The sequence below is a fragment of the Macrobrachium rosenbergii genome, chromosome 53 (genome assembly GCF_040412425.1).
Source record: "Macrobrachium rosenbergii isolate ZJJX-2024 chromosome 53, ASM4041242v1, whole genome shotgun sequence".
NCBI classification, from domain to species: Eukaryota; Metazoa; Arthropoda; class Malacostraca; order Decapoda; family Palaemonidae; genus Macrobrachium; species Macrobrachium rosenbergii.
Window position 1 is genome coordinate 7,526,813 of NC_089793.1, and position 26,667 is coordinate 7,553,479.

Sequence of the window (26,667 nt, forward strand, 5' to 3'; positions counted from 1 at the left end):
CGGTACTGACTCAGCTAAGCTCTGTCTGACGCCAGCATAATATGCTAAAGGTGAGTAACGAAAGCTTCATAAGTACCTATTCAGCGGTCTTTATAAAACTGGTCTCTACTTCCCAGATGGAAATATAATTACCAAATGCTGTGGATGTGAATAGGGGAAGAATGGAAGGAATTATCCATACAAGTGATCAGTAATAAAGTGTTTTTTTGATAACATCGGGACTCAGCAGGAAAGCATAATATGGAGCAATGAAGGTAACAGGAGCCTTGCACAACATTTGAAAGAGAAAAGGAGAGCTTAGCAAAGCCTATGTTGGAATCTAAGAACTCTTACATATAGAAGTATGGACCTCAGATACGAATGAGCGAAAAAAAGGGTATGAACTGTTTATATATATGTATATATATATATATATATATATATATATATATATATATATATATATATATATATACATATATGCATATATGCATACTAAAAAGGCCTTTTCTCCTTAATGGGCATGGCTTCAGAAGATGTTTACTTTTACTTTCTAGTACTTAGAACATCTTCATGGGATGAGGTCACTAGCCTTTGCAGAAGTCTGCAGTCGACAGACTAAGAGAGACCCAGTTTCCTGCATATGTTCCACGAAATGAACCCAACGTTAATTTCCCAGCCGTAGGATCGATTTCGGGTGGATTCACCGTCTGTGTTAGGCCAGTTGAAAGAAATATGCATTCAACCCAAAATAATGCTGACACAGGTATGCAGGATTTCGTGAACACTGCATAGTGCCTTAATAGCCGTGTCATCATTTGAACAAGTGTTCTATTCAGTGTGACACATACTTTTAAAAACTAAAGATAGAGACTTATTTTTGTACTTGTGCAAATGATGGAAATCGTAGTTTCAACTCCCACAAAATTATTCTCTTAGACTCACAGGAGGCAGACACTGGTTGTTTCACATAAAACAATATAAAGCAGAGGAATAATTGTTGTAATAACTATGAATTAGCTCTGCAATTGGGGGAAAAATCACATAACTCAGAATTAGATGCAACATAAAATCATATACAGGCAATTGTATGCATGTAGTAAAAAAGTTAAGTATATCTTAGTTTAACCAGACCACTGAGCTGATTAACAGCTCTCCTAGGGCTGGCCCGAAGGATTAGATTTATTTTTACGTGACTAAGAACCAATTGGTTACCTAGCAACGGGACCTACAGCTTATTATGGAATCCGAACCACATTATAGCGAGAAATGAATTTCTGTCACCAGAAACATATTCCTCTTGTTCTTCACTGGCCGGTCGGAGATTCGAACTCGCGACCAACTGAGTGGTAGCTGAGAACTGAACCCGTTCACCCAGCGAAGAACTAATGCATGTAGTAGCTATCTTTCTCTACATTTTCAGTAATTAGCCATATGTCTTTCATGAGATGTCTTTCAAAGTTATGGAGATCCATATGCTATAAATAATCACAAATCTCAAACCACTAATATCGTTTGATGTCCAGTTCACTATAACTCGGGATTCGAACCGTGTTGCCTGGTTTAGAACTGACAGACAGTGACTTTGACCGCCGAGCTATCACTTCAAAGTCACTGTCGATCATTGTTTCTAAACCAGACAACGGTTGGAATCCTGCCGGTGACGGAGCGCCCATCAGTTATAGTTCCCCTCGGGTGTGAGTTATTCCCGAGGTATAGGGACGAAGCACGCATTATCAGTTTATGGATTCCTCGGGTGTGAGTTATTCCCGAGGTATATAGGGACGAAGCACTTATCAGTTATAGTTCCTTGGGTGTGAGTTATTCCTGAGGTATAGGGACAGAAAGCACTTATCAGTTATAGTTCCTTGGGTGTGAGTTATTCCCGAGGTATAGGGACGAAGCACGTATCAGTTATAGTTCCCCTTAGGTGTGAGTTATTTTGAGGTATAGGGACGAAGCACGTATCAGTTATAGTTCCCCTCGGGTGTGAGTTATTCCCGAGGTATAGGGACGAAGCACGTATCAGTTATAGTTCCTTGGTGTGAGTTATTCCCGAGGTATAGGGACGAAGCACTTATCAGTTATAGTTCCCCTTGGTGTGAGTTATTCCGAGGTATAGGGACAAGCACTTATCAGTTATAGTTTCCCTTGGGTGTGAGTTATTCCCGAGGTATAGGGACGAAGCACGTATCAGTTATAGTTCCCCTTGGGTGTGAGTTATTCCCGAGGTATAGGGACGAAGCACGTATCAGTTATAGTTCCCCTTGGGTGTGAGTTATTCGAGGTATAGGGACGAAGCACGTATCAGTTATAGTTCCTTAGGTGTGAGTTATTCCCGAGGTATAGGGACGAAGCACGTATCAGTTATAGTTCCCCTCGGGTGTGAGTTATTCCCGAGGTATAGGGACGAAGCACGTATCAGTTATAGTTCCCCTTGGGTGTGAGTTATTCCCGAGGTATAGGGACGAAGCACGTATCAGTTATAGTTTCCCTCGGGTGAGTTATTCCCGAGGTATAGGGACGAAGCACGTATCAGTTATAGTTCCCCTTGGGTGTGAGTTATTCCCGAGGTATAGGGACGAAGCACGTATCAGTTATAGTTTCCCTTGGGTGTGAGTTATTCCCGAGGTATAGGGACGAAGCACGTATCAGTTATAGTTCCCCTCGGGTGTGAGTTATTCCCGAGGTATAGGGACGAAGCACTTATCAGTTATAGTTCCCTTGGGTGTGAGTTATTCCCGAGGTATAGGGACGAAGCATTCCGAGGTATCAGTTATAGTTCCCCTTGGGTGTGAGTTATTCCCGAGGTATAGGGACGAAGTTAACGTATCAGTTATAGTTCCCCTGGGTGTGAGTTATTCGAGGTATAGGGACGAAGCACGTATCAGTTGGATTTCCCTTGGGTGTGAGTTATTCCCGAGGTATAGGGACGAAGCACGTATCAGTTATAGTTCCTCAGGTGAGTTATTCCCGAGGTATAGGGAACTGAATAAACCAAGTTTGTGGCTTAATATTTGTGAATAGGCAAAAAAAAAAAAAAAAAAAGTTAGGCGTGGATAAGTGACAATAGTACGACAGATAAGAATGTCTGCAGTGTTCCGTAATGCTCCGAATACTGATTTCTTGAAGAACATGACATCATTATTGTCTTCTTGGTAACTAAATCAAACAGAGAATAAAGGGAGTTGCAAATAAGGCCAAAGAAGGTAATTCGGAAATTACCAATGCTTTATCTCAGTCATATCGGTTCAGTTACCGAAGTCAGAAGTCATTACTGTTATTGCAAACGTGAATAATTGCAATTTTTTTTTTGCAATTAATTTTCAAGTTAGTTTTAGCCCCGTGGCAAAAATCGACCATAATCTTTTTAAAACAACCTAAAACTAGTGGCCGATAGAGAATTCTCCTAAGAGCATCACCTGTCTTAGTTATTTAAAATTGCAAAACCAGTACCAGGGATGCTGTGGTGAAACTCATTATCGCATTTTGTTTTATTCACTCATAACTCTTTTATTTTTTTAAGTAATTTCACAATACCAGGAATACCAGTTATATAAAACTGCCCAAAAGTGTTTTGAAATTGCGCGTGATAAGTCAATAGAAAATTTTACAGATAAGCCCTGCGGGACAAAATCCATATTTTATACCGTATAATATATACATGTATATATATATACATATAAATATATAATCTATAAAGGTAGATATGTTTATATATGTATGGAATATTATATATATATATATATTATATGTATATATATAATATATATATATATATATGTATATATATATACACAGTATATATATATACACACATATATGTACAGTACGTATACTGTTGTTCAAAAAGGCCAATAAACTGGCAATAAATGCATTTTGTACCGCAGGGCTTATCTGTAAATAAATAAATAAAATAAATAAATAAATAAATAAATAAATAATATATATATATATATATATATATATATATATATATATATATATATATATATATATATATATATATATATATATATATAACATTTAGTCAATACATTAACACTGCTTACATTGAACTGCGCAGTCAAACTTTAGTGTAGGTGTTTGCCAACCCGAAAACAATACCCCCACCCTTGAGGAACGGAGGAGGAGGGCGGGGGCCCGGTTGGCGGTTACAAGCAAATGCCGATGAGCTTTTTAGCGGAAGAAATAAGCCTCCGTGAAGGGCCAACCCTGAGCGCCGGTGAAGGTGACGCCGTAGTTGTAGAGTAGAGCCGCTTGCTCCTCCTCGTCTGTAGCGAAGCCTTGCTTGTTGTAGCGAGCTGGAAAAATAGCGGGAAAGAAAAAGTAATTATTTAAGTGCGGCATGATTGATATATGTTTAATATTCCTACTGGTACGTACTACTGCAACATTATTATTATTATTATTATTATTATTATTATTATTATTATTGTTGGTGAAGAAATCCACAGTGGTGTAAATGTAAATAGGCTATATGTTAGGAATACATATATAAACAGCTTTCGAGAACCTACTCGATTCTCGAAAGCTCTCGTTTGTATATATATTTCTAATATATATTTACATTTGCACCACTGTGGATTTCTTCACCATTTTAGTGATTCACGCTATTATGAGATTTTTAGGAATTATTATTATTATTATTATTATTATTATTATTATTATTATTATTATTATTATTATTATTATTATTATTATTATTATTCTCAAAAGAACAGTGAGGCTTGAAAAGTAGTCAGACAGAAAAAGTATTATTATTATTATTATTATTATTATTATTATTATTATTATTATTATTATTATTATTATTCTCAAAGAAGAGTGAGGCTTGAAAAGTAGTCAGACAAAAAGTAGTTACTGAAGTGCAGCATGATTAATTTGTTTAATCCTACTGCTACTACTTTCTATCATTATTATTATTCTCACAACGCCATTGATCCAGGAAAAGTAGTCAGGCAGAAAAGTAGTTATTTAAGTGCAGCATGATTGATTGATTTGATCCTATTATTATTATTATTATTATTATTATTATTATTATTATTATTATTATTATTATTATTATTATTATTATTATTATTATTAGACTACTGAGTCTCTATTCTGAAATAGAAGGTAAAAAATCTAAGTCAAGAGTCTGGTGAAATTTAAGAAGTTGGACAGCCACATAAAAAAAAAGTTGCTCTCCAACCTTTCAACAATGGACATCATATAAGTTTAACGTGAGGCATAGTTATGTTGGTTTAGTTGAAAATACCTTGGATATTTATTAGCCTATTTGGCTTCGTAAGCTTACCGGATATCACAATTGCTTGCTATTTCTTTTACTTGGATCCAAAGGCTTTGTAGTGACAAGCTTATCCAAAACGCGCGAAGAATTTGAGAAGTTAAGAGGGCATTGTGTCTGTTTCAGTTACATACGTATCTAGTAAAAAGTGACCAGTAGATTATATATATATATATATATATATATATATATATATATATATATATATATATATATATATATATATATATATATATATATATATATATATATATATATATATATATAGAAAGTCAGTCAGTCAGACTTTCACCCAGAGTAATATATTTTCTTATTTTAGTTTTCTGTAAAAGAAAACTATTGTGAAGACGTTTGTAGCTTTCTTTCAGACTTTCCACCCTTTTTATCCGTCCGTCCACTTTTTCTGTCCGGCCTCAGAGCTTTAAAAGCTACCGAAGCTAGGGCTGCAAATTGGTACGTTAATCATCCACCCTCCAATTATCAAACGCACCACATTGCAGCCCTCTAGCCTTCGTAGTTTTTATTTTATGTAAGGTTAAAGTTAGCCATAATCGTGCGTCTGGCAACGATATAGGACAGGCCACCGTCTGGTCGTGGCTGAGAGCTTCATGGGCCGCGGCTCATACAGCATTGTACACTGTACAGAAAACTCGATTGCGCCGAAAAAACTTCGGCGCAGTTTTTACTTGTTTTAGTCTATATGGCTTTGTAAACTTACAAAAGCGCCTGACAGCCTAAACTTTTTAATTCTAACAGCTCAGTACCTTGATTGATGAAGAAACTGGAAAAATACTGCGAGACTCCGACGGAGGGGGAGTCGTGAGGGATAGCGGAGTGCTCTTCGTCAGACACCCATTCGTAAAGGTTCTTCTCGGGGTGAAACTGCGACCCGAAGATGGGCAGGTCGTTGTGTTCGAAAAGGGCCACGTACTCGAGGTCGTCGAAGTCGTAGCTGGTGGCCAGGACCTTGAAGTCCTTTGAAAGTCCCGATGCTGTGAAGTTCTGATGAGGGGGAGGGAGTATATGAGCGTTTTTCGTAATGACCATCGTTTATCAATTTATTAATTTAATTTGATTAATTAATTTTTTTTTCATCTTAATAAGTGAGATCTCTTCTTTCTGTATTTCCCTTTACCTCCTCTTCTTCCTAATGAATACCATATTCTTTGCAAGCTTGAATTACTTCTCCCTAATGAACACCATATTCTTTGCAAGCTTGAGTTTCAAGTCAGTGGCCCCTTTGGTGGGCTTGTTCCATATGGATAGGTTTCATCTTCTGAATAATAATAATGATAATAACCCGAAAAACATCTAGAATAATGACGTTCATTTGTTTATCGGCGTGTAAACACTTTCGTACACATGATCAGAAAATACAAACTCATTTAAAATTTTGACCATTAGCGTGCAATTATCTCTCTCTCTCTCTCAACATCCAGTTTGGGAAATGAATCGATCAGTGAAATTTTGTTGGAAACTTCGTTTGCAATGAACCCAGTTATAAAGTTTTTGAAAAATTGTAATTTAATTGACAAGATGTAAATAAAAAATATATATAAGTAAAAACAAATCCATGGGCAGCCTTGTGAGAGCTGGTGATCAGCTCAGCGGTCTGGTAAAACTCTTTTAATAATAATAATAATAATAATAATAATAATAATAATAATAATAATAATAATCTCTCTCTATTTTGAACAGAGTAACACCGCATGAACCACAAGGTCAGAGAGAGAGAGAGATTCTTATGGTGAAATACCCCGTAGGGGGTTAGTGCCGACAGTGCACCTCATGCAGTGCACTAGGCATTACTTAAGATTCTTTGCCGCGTGCCTCCGGCCACTAGCTGCAACTCCTTTCGTTCCTTTTACTGTACCTCCATTCATATTCTCTTTCTTCCATCATACTTCCCACCCTCTCCACACAGTTGATTCGTAGTGCAACTGCGAGGTTTTCCTCCTGTTACACCTTTCAAACTTACTGTCAATTTCCGTTTCAGTGCTGAATGACCTCATTGGTCCCAGTGCCTGGCTTTTGGCCTAATTTCTGTATTCGATTTAGTTCACCTTCCGGGAAATAAGACTACTCACCTCAGGAGTCATACACCAAGAATGGAAGTTCACCGTAGTGTTAAGGAGCCTCGCGTAGTCGGTGACGTAACCGGGCATCTGCTCGAATATTCGGGAGTCCATGTACCCTGTAAATATGTTGTGAGAGGAAGAAGGGCACAAACTCTGTAATAACAATAACTTTGATTCGTTATGGTCTGATCTAGTTTGAGACTAATTTCTTATGAAGTATTTTGCTTAACAAGATGAGTTTTTTGTGATCATAATCCTATGAAAAATTGTTGTATACAAGCACCGTGATAATTCTGGGCCTTTGAGAAAGGAAATGATAACAGAAATACAAAAAAAGAAGAAAATAATGAATAATGTGTATCCGGAACTATTAGTTTCTATTATTGTACTGTTATCATTTACCAAATGAAACAAATACGTGCTCCGAAAATTCTCTGAAACCTAAATCATTCTAGAGTTTTTTCTGGTGTTCCTGTTATATAGCCATTTTAATGATTAATCTTAGCTTCCAGGTGGGCTTGTTATATAGCCATTTTAATTACTAATCTTAGTTTCTGGATGGGTCTGTTATGTAGCCATTTTAATTACTAATCTTAGTCTCTGGATGGGTCTCTTACTGGATGGGTCTGTTATATAGCCACCTTAATACCGAATCCTACTGGATGACTTGCACTCGTAAACTGAAATGTTTACACACCGAACTCAACGTCAGGACACTCGTATTGATTCGTTACTCTCTGAAATAAATGTCAAAACGCTCGTATTAATTCATCGCTATCAATTAAGACGCGAATGTTACCTTCTTGCAGTGTGAGGGGATCCGCCTTGTTCCAAGCATTGCAGTTCGTCCACCACGTTTGGTAACCGGTGGCCAGGTATGGTATCATTAAGAAGCCCAGACACGTTCCCCAGAGGGGCATGTACGTGCCCTCCATATTTGCCTTGACGACCTTTTCGGAAAAGGTGGAGGATTTGGGAAAAGGGAGTCAAATCAGACTAAGTTAGGATGCAATGGATGAAATGATTGTGTGATTACAATAAAGAGGTAATTTCAGTATGACTGCAGTCAAAGGCTTTTGCAGTATGAAACAGAGTCTCTTATTGAATAAAATAGGATACAGAATTTAGGCCAAATGCCGAGCGCTGGGACCTGTGAGGTCATTCAGCGCTGAAATGGAAATTGAGAGTAGAAAGGTCTTGAAGGTGTAACCGCAGGAAAACCTCGCAGTTGCACTATGAACCAATTGCTAGGAGAAGGTAGAGGGTAAAATGGAAGAAAGAGAATTTGAACGGAGGTACAGAAAAGGTAATGAAAGGGGCTGCAGCTAGAGGCCGAAGGGACGCTGTAAAGAATCTCGAGTAATGCCTACAGTGCACCGCTTGAGGTACACTGACGTCACTACTCAAGTAGGGGTTGAAGTCAGAATGCAATGGATTGAATAATTCCCTGATTAAAATTATGAGGTAATTTCAGTTTGTAGGCAGTCAAAGGTTTTGACAATTATAAAATAGTCTGTAATTGGTTTTTATAAAAAACAATGCAATTTGCCGTTACTGAAGTAAGGAATGTATATGGGTAATTTGGAAATGGCAGAGATATCAAGTGTATATATTTGCGTTCGACAAAGAATATAGTTGGTATATTCCGAAAAAAAATAAAGAGAGACGATCACTTATAAAAGTAACATGTCTATACACACTTTTAGTAACAATAGCCATCGTACTAGCGATAGATAAGTTTTGTATTTATGCTCTTTATGAGGAAGTGTTGTATAAACACGTATGCATTTTATATACGCAAATGAAACTGCACATTTCAGTTATCGGAATTCTACGTTATGAATGATAATGATAATAATAATAATTGCTAAGGAAATCACAATCTCGTGAAAAACAATTTGTTTAATAAAATCTACAATTATATTGTAAGTTATTTTACTTAGTAATATAGTTTACTATATTATTATGGATTTTTATTACACAAATAATACTAATAATAATAATAATAATAATAATAATAATAATAATAATAATATCAATAATCGAATGAGTCTTGAAATGGAGAAACAAATCCACAGTTGTGTAGGGGTACATATATTTAGAAATAAATCTCTACAGAGATCTTTCGAGAATCTTTTAGGCTATTCCCCTTTTCAGTATATGTACCCATACATAACTGTGTATTTGTTTCTCCAATAGTAATAATAATAATATTTCCATTTTCAATAACAATAATAATTATAATTTTTATAAAAAGGAAACAACTAAGACAATTGCTGTAACAACTTACGAGTTCATACAGCTTCTGCCCAGCAGCCCCGTAGCCAGTGATGTTGCTGAAATAGACGCCTCCTCCGGGGAATAGTATTCTGTTGGTGAAAGATATCCTGACACTACGAAAGAATTGTAGTATAAAGCAACTGAAGTTTGTTTCTCTATCTAACTATATTTATCTTTCTATCTATCTATCTCACCCTGTTATAATCGTTTTCTTAAAGCAGCTGATGTAGAATGGAATATAAAATTTAGGCCAAAGGCCAAGCTCTGAGACCTATGAGGTCTGTCTATCTATCTATCTCACCCTGTTATAATCGTTTTCTTAAAGCAGCTGATGTAGAATGGAATATAAAATTTAGGCCAAAGGCCAAGCCCTGAGACCTATGAGGTCGGTCAGTGCTGGAAGGGAAATTAAGGGTAAAAAGGTTTAAAAGTGCAACAGGAGGAAGGCCTCGCGGTTTCACTATGAAACTATTGTTAGGAGAGGGTGAAAAGTAAGATGGAAGAAAGAGAATATGAAGGTATCGTAAAAGGAATGAAAGGGGTTTCAGCTAGGGGCCTAAGGGACGCCGCAAAGATGGACTTAAACGGCAGAGTTTTCTACGTACAACTATTTTAATTTTAGATAATTGTCAGCATCACCATACTGTTTAGAATAGAAAGTCTTACTGTTCATTCACATGAAACCGAAATCTGTACCCATTTTTCGTATTCTCCGGTGTGCCGGCACACTTACAATAATCTCGTGGCACACCGGTGCGCCGTGGCACAGCGTTTGAGAATCACTGCACCAGAGATTTTCATGAATACAAATTTTTATAAAGTATTTTTCACTAGAGTTCCTTATAAAGGAAAAATACTCTGTAGCAATGAAACGAAAAAGCAAAAACCTCAACATAATTAATGAAAAATTTCAAAAAGAAATTTTTTTATTTTCCTTACCCATTCACAGAGGACGCTATGTTTTCGTAGTAACTGTCATCCTGATTGGTGCTGGAAAGAATGAATGAACTTGTTAAGATATTTCCTTTTTTCGTAAATAGCATGAAAGCAGCTGAATGTGTGTAAAAAATATGGTTTAGTTTATATAAATGCATGACTGTCTGTTTACACTCATAGCCTTGAGACTGTAATGGAATGGAAAGGGAAATTGAGAGTAAGAGGTTTGAAAAGTTGCAACAGGAGGAAAACATCGCAGTTGCACTATGAAACAATTGTTAGGAGAGGGTGGGAAGTAAGATGGAAGAATGAGACTATGAACGGAGGTTCAGTAAAAGGAATGAAAAGGGTTACAGCTATGGACCGAGGGAACGCTGCAGAGAACCTTAAGTAATACCTACAGTGCACTGCGTGAGGTGCACTGATGGCACCCCCACCCTACGGAGCTTAAGACTACCAGCAGATATAAAGAATTACCCTTCTTCTAGATTACCAAATCCCGATTACCATAGCTACTATGACCACCATGAATGCCGTGACTCAACAAGCTAGTAGTTTTTACATAGAGGCCGATGGGGCAGGCCACCTTACACGTCTCCATCAAGTCCTAGCCCAATGAACAAGAGAGAGAGAAAGGGAAAGGGGAAAACGAGTCGGGTTTAACCTCGCAGGAAATGAAAGAGCACTTGAGAGTAATGTCTGAAATAAAAATTGCAGAAATGCGAGGAAAGATTCCTTTTACTTGCAAAAGGAAAAGCTGTCTAGAAAGAGGCAATGTTATTGTTTAGTCTTTACAAGACGTGAAAAAAGTTGTTTTGAAAGCAGGTAGGCCTACTAAAGTATGACAATGTTCTAGAGTATGAAAATGTTCTAAAAAATAAAAATGTTCTTGAATATGAAAGTGTTCTAGAATATAAGTGTTCTAGAGTATGAAAATGTCCTAGAAAATAAAAATGTTCTTGAATATGAAAGTGTTCTAGAATATAAGTGTTCTAGAGTATGAAAATGTTCTAGAAAATAAAAATGTTCTTGAATATGAAATTGTTCTAGAATACAAAAACGTTCTAGAATATGAAATGTGCTAGAATATCAAAATGTTCTACAGTATCAAAACATTCTAGAATATGAAAAGGTTTTAGAATATGAAAATTTTCTATAATATCTAAATTTTCTAAGATACCAAAACGTTCTCGAATATGGAAATGTTCTAGAATAAGAAAACTTTCTTGAATATCGAAATATTCTAGAATATCAAAATCTTCTATAATATGAAAAGGCCCTAAAATGTGAAAATTTTCTAGAATATCAGAACTTTCTGTAATATGTAAATGTTCTAGAGTATCAGAACGTACTAGAATATCAAAATGTTCTAGAATATCAAATGTCCTAGAATATCAAAATGTTCCAGACTCCTAAACAGACGAGACAAATATATATATAGATGACTATAAGGATCTGTGTTTGTGAGAGAGAGAGGGAGAGAGAGTATATCTGACAAATTGTCATCCCCATTCTAGAGCAGAAAACCTAGCAATGTAAGTGTATATGAGTTCGTACTAAAACAAGTGTGTGTTGTGAATGCGCATGCGCGGAAAGTTAGTTTGGTTTGACATGAAAACACTCTTTTTAGTGCCAAGTATTCGTTAATCCGTGAAGAATGGTAAAATTGTAATAATCCTAAGACTGTGATAAATAACAGTCATAAGTTTACTTAAATGATAACAGTGTTTACAGAAGGGAAAGTAGACCTACAATCATAACTTTTATATAATCATATCTCTTTATCTGTTAATTTTAAACCTCTTCACACCTGGATATTTCTCTACAGAATTTCAGCCACGAGCTAAAACTTTTAACACTTTTACTCTCCGATAATTATTGGGAATGACACAAGTGTTTTCACTCGAAAGCGTTTTTGCTTTGACCCCGATTCTTATCAAAAGAAGTACTGTATTCAAAATTAACTGATGATGAAGTCTATAAAGCACTTTTCACTATTAAATGGTACATTTAATAGTGAAGTGGTACATTGATAAATGTACCATTTTACCATCAAATGTACCATCCAGTGGTGAAAAGTTTTTCGTGCACTTTTTTTTTTCCAGTTGATGCTGGATTCTTCTTTTGATAAGAATCGGTATACGCAACAAAAATAATTTCAAGGGAGAACATCTGTGTCATTCCCAATAATTAATGGAGCATAAAAATGTTAAAAGTTGCTGAAACTGGCAGCTTTCCTTGATAAATGCTGCTAAATTACAAATCCCAAAGCGTTTACGTAAGCTACAGCGCTTCGTCAGTTCTACATTGAATAAATTTCGGACACAGGAAACTTACAAAATTGGAACCACTCTGCCTCCCGATCCTTCTATGAACTTCACGTAGGATGCAGCGATGTAGGATGTGTAGTTCTTATCCTTCAGGTGGCCCAGGAGACTTTCCGGTGCCTTCTGCGCCAGGACTCCTATGGGAGAATACAGTTTCAGTAATTCAGAAGAATTTGATGTCACTTGGTGCATAAAAATTCCATGTAACCTCTGTGGAGAGAGAGAGAGAATTAAAAGTGTTAGACCAAGTATATTGAATTTATCAGCATTGATATATCTGTGATTAATATGATACTAATCAATATTAGCCCTACAGTACATTACAGCAGAGAGAGAGAGAGAGAGAGAGAGAGAGAGAGAGAGAGAGAGAGAGAGAGAGAGAGAGAGAGAGAGAGAGAGATAATTATTAAAAGTATATTGATTCTGTCAGTATTGATATATTTGTGACTGATACAGTACTATTATTAACACTAGGCCTGCAGTCCATTACAGCAGAGAGAGAGAGAGAGAGAAGAATTAAACGTGTTAGACCAGGTATATTGATTTTATCAGCATTTATATAGCTGTGACAGTATAATTATTTGTATCAGGCCTAAATTTTATTACAGAAAGTTGAGGTAACCTGGCTTATGCAGAGAATATCACTCCTTTTCTCAAAGGTAACTGGAGAGTGAGTATTTTATGCTTATCTTCGTAACAAGAAATAAAATTGCACTTTCCCATGCTTATCATAAGTGTTTAGAATATGATGAATATAAAAAAGTAATAAACAAATGAATATAAATAAGAATTATTGATTGTTCTCGCCGGTCCAGCTTAGTGAAATAAGACATAGATCCAAGTGTAGGAACATTGGAAAACGCGTGAGAAAAATACCACTTGTTCAACCCTTCTCCCGTCTTGGTTGGTGGGCCCGAGCCCCGATGTCCAAACTAGGCCTCTCATTCCTCTTGATACCTTACAATAATTTAATCAAGGACTCGTGCTGGCGCAAGGCCAGCTTAAGCTTCCAATAGATTATTTTGTTGTTCCGCCAACCTTTCTCAACAAGTGACGCCATTCTTTTACATCACAAACAAACATACTCACACTCCCCCCGGCAAAGTCTGTGAAACCTCATTGTTCTTCTTTTGACCTATGCAGTGAATTATGTATCTGGTAGTTAGTCAAGTAAGTTAGGTCGCAGTTCAAGGTTAGGAAGGACAAAGGGGTATCAACCCCTTCCCCAAACACACACACACACATATAGGTTATATGTATATGTGTATTTCAGAGCATAAGTTAAGTATACATTAGTTTAACCAGACCACTGAGCTGATTAACAGCTCTCCTAGGGCTGGCCCGAAGGATTAGAGTTATTTTACGTGGCTAAGAACCAATTGGTTACCTAGCAACGGGACCTACAGCTTATTGTGGAATCCGAACGACATTATACCGAGAAATGAATTTCTATCACCAGAAATAAATTCCTCTAATTCTTCACTGGCCGGTCGGAGACTCGAACTCGGGCCTAGCAGAGTGCTAGCCGAGAACTCTACCGACTCGTCCAACGAGGAACTTTTCAGAGCATAAGACTACAACCATCAATACTGCACATTCACACCCTTGTATCGTACATACACTTTCATAAACGTACACGTCATATACATTATAAACTTATTTATCATTGTTTGTGTATGATCTGATGATTTGCTAGTTTCAACAGAAAATGCAATCTGAGAGAGAGGGAGGGGGAAGCAATTTTTCTCTAGCAGATAGGTAAGATGGGTTTAAGAAGAATGAGGGCAGTTAGCTCGCTAACCATGGTAGGGAATAGTTTAGAAAGCCAAGTATTAGTAAGAGTAAAATGTAAAGTGTGGTCTGGCCAGATAAAGGTACAATTTTTCTTACCATGGCCTTAGTATTAACGTATCACAAAAATGATTTTGCACTATGTTTACATAGTGAATTGTACAGGTTATATATTTTACGTTTTATTTCTTAATAGTATAATTCTATTCGGATAAAGTTGCAATTTTTCTTATTTTAACCTTAATATTAACTGCTATAATAATGATTTTGCAACATATTTACACAGTAAATTCTATAATTCATGTTTTTCACAAGACATTTCCTAGTAGCGTAATGGTTGAGGTTCGTCACGATGAATATACCAAGATACTCTTCTCCACCATCTGTGGTCCGTGTTGTTTGGGTAGCCTAGTTCCTCTCTTCTGCTGCCGTTTAAACCTCCGTTAATTCTCCATTGTATTGGACTAGTTTACTCCATATTTTGGTTTCCAGCCGCTATATTCTCTGATTAACTGGTTCTACTTTGTATTTTTTGTGTATTTGCTCTATATTCAGATCACCATCTTCTTGATTGTTTCTCACTGCGGACCTTAGTATCTTGTTTTGGAATTTTTGTAGTGCCCTTATGTTGGAAGTCGATGCTAAACACGTGGGTATTGGTGGATATTCCATTATTGGTCTTATTAGACTTTTATAGAAATGGATTTTAATATTTGTGTTCATATTCCTAAACCTTTTTAGCTTTGTATTTTGTGTTCCTGCTATTCTTAGTCTTTCTCTTACATGTCTTGATATTCCTCTTTGTCCGAACTGCATTCCTAGTAGTCTTGTGCTTTTAGTAAAATTCACTTGTTGACCTAACATTACTTGTGCTGGTTTGTATGGAGATACTGATACTAATTGGAATTCAGATTTATTTGTTTTTATCTTTAACTTCTTTTCAAATTGATATATTCCTTCAATTTGGTCCATTGTTTTTTGTGCTACTTGTCTTTTCAAGGTTGGGTCCCTTCTTTTGTGCGTTTTTCTGTGTCTACAACTATTTGAGTTATATCATCTGCAAAGCAGTCATCAGTACAGTACTCCGGTGGTGAAGTCACATCTGATGTATATAAAATGAATAATGTTGGACTTAGTAGAGATCTTTGTGAGACTCCACTTAAAAACGGGAATGGATTTCCTACGTATGTTGTGATTTAATTGCTGCTGTTCGATCTTTAATGAAGTTGCATAGTATTTTCTCAAAAATGCCGGGAAGGTTGAGATGTAATATTTTGTACATAAGTCCTTGTATCCATATTTTGTCAAATGCCTTGGTTATATCTCTACACATTAGGTTGCCCAGGTACTTTGTGTATGTACAAACTGAACAGAATACTCTGAAGGACAACCCAACTTTTTACCTTTTCTGCAGAGTTTCGCAGCTGTGAAACATTTATATTCCACTGTTCCATAGTGTTTTATTGAAATATTATACCCTGAAAATACCTCTGCTACTAACCTATAGTTAAAACATTTCCCCCCTTTATTCCTTGCTTTATCAACGATTTCTGGACATACTGTAGCCTATCTGTAGGAGGAACTGGCGACGCAGCGTCGATGGTCATCGACGTCGTGTTTCCCAGAGAAATGACGGAGGTAGAATATGGTCTTAGACTGAATTATGAGGAAAAGTTAAGCTTACGCTGAATCAAGTTCTTACCGATGATAGGTCGCAAGTTGTAGTCGACAGCTGGCAGTGCATTAGCCGCCAAGGCGAGAAAGACCAGGTGAAAAACGGTTGACGATCCCATGACGGTGTCTCTTAGCGACTGATGCCGGAAGGAATGGACTCGGAGCAGTCCGAGCAGCAGAAGATAAGACGAAATGCTTGTGGCAAAAGGAATTTGTGGGGTGGGGTTGTGGTGGGGTTGGGGCATTGCTGGGTTTGGGAGATGGGCCTTGGGGCCTAAGCCTACACCCTCCCACCCTCTGAATACAATGAAGGCGAAGGAAACAGATAAAGTCAGGGAATCCCAATGGAATATTCGTCGGGAATGCCCTTTTTGCACGAATGTTCAACGTAATTTCCGAATATCAGTGAATGTACTGGCAGTGGTGGTGTCATGAACAACTATCAGAATGAAAATTACACTTTTGAATTAGTGTCTTAGGCCGGTTATTCACGATCAGGTTTACATGTCAGTTCACCCTGACTGTTCGACGGATGAGCGTCCCACACGTAAAGAGTAGAACTGTCAATCGGACAGTCAACTCGAGGTCATCACCCTCAGTGCTCGCCTACCCTTCATGGCAACACTTCATGGCAGCGATGGAAACTCCGCTGACTGATAAGGAGGTGGAGCTACAAAGACTATTATAGCTGCTGCGGCAATTCACTTAAAAATAGGAAAGAAGCAAAAAGGAGTAACAGAGTATGGTGTAAATATTGCCTTTTAAAGAGAGATGTCTATTCTCATATAATATTAATGAATAAGGTTAAGTTAGACCATGGGGTTGGTCCATAATTCATGAAATGGACCGTGAAGCCTTCTCGCACTAATAACACCTTTCATAAAAAGACAGGACAATGGGCTAGGCCTATACCAAATTTCTGTATCACATGGAAATATATATAATTTTTATTATATGATTTGGACTCACAACGGTCTACAAATAGCGCCACGGGGTCTAACAATGAAAAAAATTAGGCATATACAAAGTTTATTCATATTCTGGTCCGAGCGGCTGAGATCCTTCCCAGAAGAAATCCATCGGAGAACTGTCACAAAATCGTTGCTTACCTGTCCACACGTGCGGTCACCTGTCAGTCGGTTGGATGAACTTTAGGTAATTCCATAAGTTCATCCTTTCTGGCGAGTGGACAGTCTCCGCCCACAAACTCGTCCACACGTAAGTTTTAACGTCAGTTTCGATGGACTGACAGGGAAACCTGATCGCGAATACCCGGCCCTACGCAGTATCCCGAAGACAAAATGTATTTTACGTTGGCAATGTTACGCCGTTTTCAGCTGGCTATAAAACCATGTGTATAATAATAAAACCATCACCCTAGCTTTTATCGTTTTAAGTACACGGTATTATGGCTTTCACTGGCTACCGTTTTGACCAATCTGATACGACCTCATATTTAGGTACCATAAAAAAAAGCAGGTTTTACTTTCAGAACTGTATTAATTATATAAAAATCAAAACAGAATTTACTCTGGTGTAGGCCCCAAGTATATTTCGGATGCTGTTGTGACGTGAATGTAAAAAAGACGATGCAAATATTCCTAGACCTAAGCACTGTCGGCGATGACAAAGCTAGACCTATGCCCGCACGGTCTAGTTTTCCTGGAGAAGCCCGCAACGCCTACAAAGTCCGATTATAAAAGTGATAGAAAGGAACGTTGACATTAAAAAGACACGAGAAAAAAATATTTAAAAATGGATTTCAGAATAAAATATGAAAAAGGAGAAACGAGGCTTTTAAGATTTATTGAACTTATCGAGGTTACTGCATGGTGTTTTCGACTTACCACGATAAGAACGATAAAAGCTATAATTACGCACTTACACTGGAGCACTTGTGAGGGTCTCGACGTGTCACCATCAGTATTCGTTAACGCTCTCTCTCTCTTTTTGCGTTATCTGAGTCTACACACACACACCCACACACACACACACACACACACACACACAAATATTACATATATATATATATATATATATATATATATATATATATATATATATATATGGGCATTAGTTTTTTCTACTGGGTACAACGGTATCTTGAAATAAACCGGTAATGATTATGATTAGTGGCTATTAGTAACTGTTATTGCTACCAGCTATTACATGCCATTTTTTTCCCCTAGCGAATAACGAGGCCAGTGATAGGAAAATTTATTCTTTGACAAAATCATTATACATCAGGGAGACTAATGGGAAAATAAGGAACCGATTATAAAAAAAAGATTGAAAAAATATCGTCTCTTGTCCCTTCTAGTTTTGTAATAAATGATAGGACCGATAAAATATAAAAAAAAAGAGTTTAATAAACACATAGAACACATACATACTGCATTTACATAGATTAAAGAGTAAGAATGGTTTATTTTCACCATTTGGAGTTGTGTATACTTTCCTGATTTGAAAAAATTATGGAAATCACATTCATTTATTATTATTATTATTATTATTATTATTATTATTATTATTATTATTATTATTATTATTATTGCTCTAGCAAAGTGTAATGTGGGATTCGGACTCCGTTATAAAAGTGTATCGTTAAGATCCTCACCTCGTTACGACTCCAGCGTTATCTTATTTATGCATCTCCGACTCACGTCTTACTTGCATGAATTTCATATCTTATCGTAGTTATTCTCTTTAAATTCGTCTATGATTCTAGAAGTTACAAATACAAAACTGGTAACGGCCAACTTACGGGTTCATGTGATACCCCCTGTTAGTCCTATTCACATTTTCTTTTAAACCTTTTCGTCTCAACATTATTGTTTTTAGTTCAGTTTTATGTAAGGTAGTCGAGGATTACATTGTTTTTCATTTTAGATAAAGAAAGCATATCAACACTTGTCCGAAATGTAAATTGCAGTGGAAATTTTGCCCAGATATCTCATTTTTTGAAATGAGCGCCATTCTCGGTAAAGCGCTGCCCCCTTTCGGCAGAATCACGAAACTCGTGGCAGTCTGCCTATGGCTTTCGATGAGCTGACATGTCACTCGTCAGCGATCTAATCGACAGCCTTTGCACTTTAAGGTACGGTCTAACATACTGTATGGCTGGTATCTCTCGTTGTTAAAGAAATTTTGGAGTAATTTTCGATAGGAGACATTACCAGTTTACAGCTGTGGCAGCCCTAGGAGAGCTGTTAATCAGCTCAGTGGTCTGGTAAAACTAAGCTATACTTACAGCTGTGGCTCTCTGGCTCGGCGATAATATAGTGACAAGTTTTGGAAATGGTCAGTTGGAACTCAAAATGGCATAGGGCAGTGCATTAAAATTAAGAATCAGATTTCGAGACAGACTCCAGTCTCTTGTAATAGCCGCCAGCTTTGAGCAGAATCCTTTAATATGATATCTTTAAATTTGGACTGCTGTCAATGGCTCATAAACTTAAAATACAATATGCCCTCTGGTTATCAGTAATTACCATACAGTACTGTAGGTAGTCTGTTTTTGAATATCATCAACTTAGGCACAGGTCGGCGAAGAAGTATTCTTTTACTAGTTTCCAAACTATTGGAAATGATCGATATAGTTCACTAATATTAAGAATAAAAGATAATTTAACTGAAAATGGCTTCCAGTTTATGGCCCCACCTCACTTACTTTCAGTCTGTTTTGTCACGTAGGTATAGGACTAGGCTATGCTAAAACGGATTACTTCTTTTGCAACAAAGTAATTAAAGGAATTTGTGCCAAGAGTATTCTTCACAATAACTATAAACGCACTAGTTAATCATATCTCTGTTACCGATCTGAATTGAATTATTGCTGGTTAGGGAAATTTGTTCAGGAGATTCTTCCCGCCCAAACATGGATGCTGATTTTGGCGGCAAGATGGCAAACATGTAGTATTTAGTTTTTTTTCGCTGCTGTTCTCTTCTGTGGTTAGATGGCAGGAATTTGAAAGTAAATGTGTCACTTAACTGACGTAAAAATACACTTAGGTGATTTCACCAGGAGAGTGTTCCAGATCTGGGGCGAAGTCATGATTAGGGAAGGGTGCTTACGTATAGGCAGGACCACTAAGACTTAGTGGATCCTGCGTTTAGGTTGCGTTAGGTTACGGTAGCATCAGCACGTAGTGACCCGTTTGGGCCTCATAGTGACCTGATGACTTCTAAAAGTGTGTGCTTTTTACACACGCTTTTTTTCATATTTTCCAGCACAGGTGTTTGACTTTCAAACCCTCACCCCCTTTAATCCAGGCTTTGAATCGTCTTGACTATATACACGTTCCTGGCGGAATTGTAACGGGTGCTACCGTGGCTTGTTGTCTGCGCTCACCTACTCCAAGGTGCCAGTACTAAACATGGGGGAAGCTCCTTGTGACACCGTTTTGTACTAGCCCCTTGGAGATCAAAGTATTATATACACCCATTTCTATATTGTGTGGTCGACAAATTGTATTAATAAACGAAATCTTCGTGCGTCACTGCATTTACCGTACGGTGTTTAGTACTAGCACCCCGGAGTAAGTGACGCGTAGATAACAAGCCAAAGTAGCACCGTCGTAACGTTATCGTTTTATTAAAAAGCTCCGGATTGTGTGTTTCAGTGACTGATGATTGCAGCTTAATTGCTTACGGGCTGCCCAAGAGCAAGAGTCCGTTCTGGCATAAGGCCAGCTAAAACTAAAACAACAACTTATCCTGACAGAGTAGTGTGGCGTGTCTTTAATTACTCATTGCCACTGTAGCTTGACATGAGACCCATTTTCTTTGTCGAAGTTTAGGAATAGGCTTGTCATAGGAAAGTACTTCCTAAATGCAGCTAAACCGCAAAAAGAGACGACTGAAAAAGGTAAATAAAAGAGATTAAGGTTATTATAACTATGTTTAATAATAATTATGACAATCTACAGAACCTTTGTTGAAATACCTAAGTCACCAGTTAGGTCTGGTTTTTGTAATTGGGAATTACCGCGTTGGTGTTTTTTGCATGTACATGTGCCATAGCACATGCACACACACAAATAAAAAACATACAAGTACGTGGAGTGTTTAATTACAGCAGTTATTGTATATACCTGAATAATACAGATCTGCTCCAAAGATGATTCATATTAGTACTAAAACAAAATACTGAAAAAAATCAATATCAGCACTAGGGTGGCTTGGATAAGTGCTTATGCAGTATTTACGAATAACGAGATTTAAACTTGGTTGTTTAGATTACTGCCATAACAATACCTTCATCCACAATTACAAGACTATTGGCTGGATGGTTAAGATTAGTACTATAGCTATTCAAGTACTTAAGTGAAAGTATCAGCAGTGGATAATTGCATCCACAGTTATATATTAGCATCTTGCATGGTTAACATTAGTACTACCACAGGACTTTGTTTACTCGCAGTTATTTGTAGGCCCACGTTTCCGGAACACCTCGAACTTTTTAACGGAACAAATAACATTCGGTGTAACCAGCGCCCAGTGCTCCGGTGAAAATGGTGTCGTAGTTGAAGATCAAAGCCGCCTGCTCTTCTTCCATCGTCGCGAAGCCTTGTTCGTTATAACGAGCTGGAAGTAAAGATATATTGCAGATGCACGCATGCGCACACATTTTATACACGCATATATATATATATATATATATATATATATATATATATATATATATATCGGGTAGTTAGTGGTGGAATGCAGTAGAGAAAAAATACTGAAAACACTTTATACACACTAAATGCAACAGATGCAGCAGTCACGTTTAATTCCACTGTTTTACCTACACTTCTGATGAACCAGTATCTATAACGTCTCAGAAAGGAGAACCGTGCACAGTCGCGCCCTACCTTGATTGACGAAGAAATTGGAGAAGTAGTGGGCGACTCCCACGGAGAAGGGATCGTGAGGGATAGCAGAGTGCGCTTCGTCAGACGCCCATTCGTAAGGGTTCTTCTCGGGGTGAAACTGCGACCCGAAGATTGGTAGGTGGTTATGTTCGAAAAGGGCCACGTACTCGAGGTCGTCGTGGTCGTAGCTGGTGGCCAGGACCTTGAAGCCCTTTGAAAGCCCCGATGCTGTGAAGTTCTGATGAGGGAAAGCAGAGAGTTGTTGATTATCTTTGGCAAAATAACGCACTTACACTCGTTTATATATATATATATATATATATATATATATATATATATATATATATATATATATATATATATATAATATTTATAAATATATATACTTATATATCTATATCATATATATATATATACACACGTATATATATATATATATATATATATATATATATATATATATATATATATATATATATATATATATATATATATATATATATGATGTTCCATTAGCCACCAGCTTTATCCTACTAAAGTGGTCCGAAATCGATACTATTTGAAGGATAGCAGTTTAGGTCCGTTTCATGAAACGATCAATTATTGTGTCTTTGTTGATTTGAGCAATGAATTAGGTGCCTGGTAATTAAAAGAAGTCTTTGGTGAGTTGCAGCCAGTGTAGCAGTGGACTTTATATATAATATATAAATATCTATATATATATATATATATATATATATATATATATATATATATATATATATATATATATATATATATATTATATGTTACAGGCAGATAATGAAACCAGGCATTTCACGAACTGCCTGAAATTTCAATGCATTTGGGACATTTGATCCCCCAGGAGCCAGTATTGAACACGGCGAAACAATGTAGGTGAGTCACTGTTTTGCCGTGTTTGTTACTAGCCTGTAACATTATATATATATATATATATATATATATATATATATATATATATAAAATAGAATGAAAGAATCTTTGGATTCACCAAAACGATTTGAATATCAAGCAGGAAATCAAAATTACCAATCAGTTTCAGTTGCATCAGATGACATGAAAAAGGTTTAAATATATATATATATATATATATATATATATATATATATATATATATATATATAAATAGAATGAAAGACTTTAGATTCACCAACATGATTTGAATATCAGGCAGGAAGTCAAAATTACCAATCAGTTTCAGTGGCATCAGATGACAGGAAAAGGGTTTAATTCTTAACCAGATGTCACTACTCACCGCTGGCGTTATGCACCAATCGTGGAAATTCACCGTAGTTTTGAGGAGACTCACGTAGTCGATGACGTAGCCGGGCATTTGTTGGAAAATTCGAGATTCCATAAATCCTGTGAAAGGTTAGAATGTGGTTAAACTGAGAATGCTGATAAGATGCATATTGAAAACCAATTTGTTAACACTTACAGTACATAGGAAGTGTTGCCTTTAAATGCTAATAATAGTTTAATGCTAGTGTAACAATATTCGTGGAAAAATTTTTACCTGGTTGCAGTGTGAGTTGGTCAACCTTGTTTCTAGCGTGGCATCTTTGCAGCCAGTTTTGGTAATCAGCTCCCAGGTATGTTATTATTTCGAAGCCCAGGCATGTTCCCCAGAGAGGCAAGTATGTGCCCTCCATGTTTGCTTTGATAACCTGTCAAACAGTGAATAGGTTACAATGAAATTTTTAGGTGCTGGTCCCAAAATTAAGAGAAAATTCATCTAATAACTGTAAAGATGCCTTGGAAGTTGTGATATTTCCAGTGGTAACTATTGTTTTAGGCAAGTATGTAGGTCCACAGTGCAGAGAGGTGTTTATTTAATTGTGTAAGGTACGTGAAACTAGACTTCTTACACGGCTGTAAGCAAGGAACGCTAAAAATTGATTTTATCTTAATAAATTTTCAATTTTAAGAATGTTAGGTAACATATTTATATTGCCTTTTGTATAGACAAAAAATACCGCGCACGATTGGTTTTGGGAATTTAAGTCTTAAGACTAATAATGTAACAGTAAAAATAATTTTTTTGATTGAGTATCATTTCTGTCAACTTACGTGCTCATATAATTTCTCCGCAGCGGCCCCATATGCACTGCTGTTCGTTATTGACACAACTCCTCCAGGAAACAGTATTCTGTTGATATAAGATAGCCCGAGATAAATAAGAATTCAAGAAATATTCACCTAGACGTATAAAAGGTTCCCCGAAAACCCGTTTTCTAAAACCAACTTTGCAAAGGCAGCAGCAGCAGGCTGTGATAAGCGGCCACGTTTTCTGACAGTATCTTTGTGCCAAACTTGGAAAAAAAATTCCTGTCGTAGAATGAAATTAAAATAACGCAGGCTCATGGTTGTGTTACATAATTTTAATGAACCTGTTTGACTTCAGAAGGACGTATGTTGATATGTACACGCCAGGTCATTTAAAGAAATCCCGTATTTAATATTTTATATCGCATTTTTTGACATTCTCAGTATGTGTGTTTATGTCGGTTTGTGTATATGCATGCATATTATGTAAGGCTATTCTAACCCCTCGCATAACATGACTTTCTTAACCTTTTAATTTGTTTATAGCAAGGACTGATATGCGGTCAGTATTCATCTGTGAATTACAAATTGTCACTGAGATTCTATATATTAGAAATTTTTAATGTATTTTTGCCCAGGAAAGCTATGCTAAAATTTTATATACTGTAGTACTGAAATAGCCTGATATTTACACTCCATTCAGTAATCAAAAACAGTGATTTTTTTTTATGTTCCTTACCCATTCACCGAGGACGCTATGTTCTCGTAGTAACTGTCATCTTGATTGATGCTGGAAAGAGCGGAATTTACGACAGCATTAAATATGTGAAAGTATTTTGTTCTCGAATTTTCGTGAAGAGGACCTTGCACAAGAACAAACTCATAGATGTATAGGTTATTTCCTGACATGTATGGAACTTGATTTAAATACGCGGTCCACTTATAGGTGTGTATACATATTTTTTTTTAATAAAATTAAGATTCCTCTAAGTTAAAGGGGTGCATAACACACCTTTGAAGACATCTGGTGTTAATTTCAGATCTTCAAAACTCCCTCATGCTGCCGTATTTACAAACATATTGTGTAGATCATTACAAAACTTTAATTTACAAAAGACTTTAACGCTGCAGCACGTGTCCATTTAGTGTTAAGGGAAAAAGAAAATTAATTTTACGAAGTCTTCCACAATAACCATTGAATTCGAGCTCATTAACTTACAAAATTGGAACCGCTCTCGCGCCCGAGCCTTCTATGTACTTCACGTAAGAAGCAGCTATGTAGGAAGTGTAATTCTTATCTTCCAGAAGGTCTAATATATCATCCGGAGGCTCCTGCGTCATGATGCCTATGAAATTATGAATTTCAGTGAGGAAAAACACAAATGACATTATAAATTTTAGTGTGAAAAACAAATTGTAGATTACAATTGAAGTAGACTTGAAGAATACATCTAGTGACCTAAACATACTAAAGTGGAAACTCTCCATATACATATATATATATATATATATATATATATAGTTCTGACTTATACCAGGGTGACTTTTTTTTTTCATTCAGAAATATTAAGCTACATATATCGTTTTGTATAGAACTCATAATACCTTGGGAATATCTCTCTCCCAAGGAGAAATTATAATTAAGTGCCACTGCACCGGCCAGAATTCGAACCGTGGCTTGGTTCTGAAGGATTTCCATTGTTCCTTTCTAACTGAAACAAGGTCCGTCTTACCTATGGGTCGGTCTCTTACCTATGGTCGGTCTCAAGTTGTAAGCTATACTGGGCGCTACATTCGCCACTAGGGCGAGGGAGAGTAGCAGGAGAAGGGGAGCTGGCGAACCCATGACCGGTGCTTCCTCCGACGGGAGCCTGAATGAGGTAGTCAGACGATGTTCGTTGATGGAAAAGGACGAGGCTTTTAAGGACCGTGGTGGATTGTAAAAGTGAGAACGAATCTGTGAGAAAAAGTACTCGAGGTGTTACCAAGGGAGATACAGTTTGTGAACTATCTTAGTGTCAAGGATTTCTTAACCTAATGAGAAATATTGTAGGCATTACACAACGCTTTTGAAAATAAACAACTGGGTAAAGGCACAGATAAGAACTTAATATGGCCTTGGCCATGTAAGTTATAGGCATTGGGAATAAAACTGCACCTTTTGACATTACAAATAATATATTTTCAGAACGCTTTCATATACATTACCTGTAAAATGTGATTGAATAGCATAGATATACACAATACTAATCCTTGAATTATCTCGTCCTTCCTGTAACACCATGTAATCATTCTGTAATTATATCCGGTATATACATTTATTTTCATCAGTATTTTTTTAATTTTAATGATATGGACTGCTGTTATTTGTAATGTATTCGTATTAC

At 36.7% G+C, this 26,667-nt stretch overlaps 1 protein-coding gene and 1 long non-coding RNA gene across 5 annotated transcripts in view; one reads left to right on the forward strand and one right to left on the reverse strand.

Annotated features, from left to right (window-relative positions):
- Positions 1 to 26,667, forward strand: part of LOC136834257 (uncharacterized) — a 135,807-nt gene that overhangs the window by 1,745 nt on the left and 107,395 nt on the right. The gene's annotated exons all lie outside the window — the stretch shown is intronic.
- LOC136834078 (gamma-glutamyl hydrolase-like) lies at positions 3,934 to 26,161 on the reverse strand. Of its 4 annotated transcripts, none has more exons than XM_067096336.1 (8): positions 26,033 to 26,161; positions 25,500 to 25,626; positions 25,020 to 25,070; positions 24,305 to 24,383; positions 23,751 to 23,901; positions 23,490 to 23,596; positions 22,214 to 22,451; positions 3,934 to 4,283 (listed from the first exon to the last, which is right to left on the reverse strand). In XM_067096336.1, the coding sequence occupies exons 1-8, from the start codon at positions 26,124 to 26,126 to the stop codon at positions 4,159 to 4,161; spliced, it is 972 nt and encodes a 323-aa protein (XP_066952437.1). In that variant the 5' UTR covers positions 26,127 to 26,161; the 3' UTR covers positions 3,934 to 4,158. The 4 variants fall into 4 exon arrangements, with proteins under 4 accessions (XP_066952437.1, XP_066952439.1, XP_066952436.1 ...); XM_067096335.1 differs by lacking the exons at positions 22,214 to 22,451; positions 23,490 to 23,596; positions 23,751 to 23,901; ... (2 more) ...; positions 25,500 to 25,626; positions 26,033 to 26,161 and adding exons at positions 6,034 to 6,271; positions 7,357 to 7,463; positions 8,147 to 8,297; ... (2 more) ...; positions 12,901 to 13,027; positions 16,384 to 16,881 and having other exon boundaries at positions 3,982 to 4,283; XM_067096337.1 differs by lacking the exon at positions 3,934 to 4,283 and adding an exon at positions 21,309 to 21,941.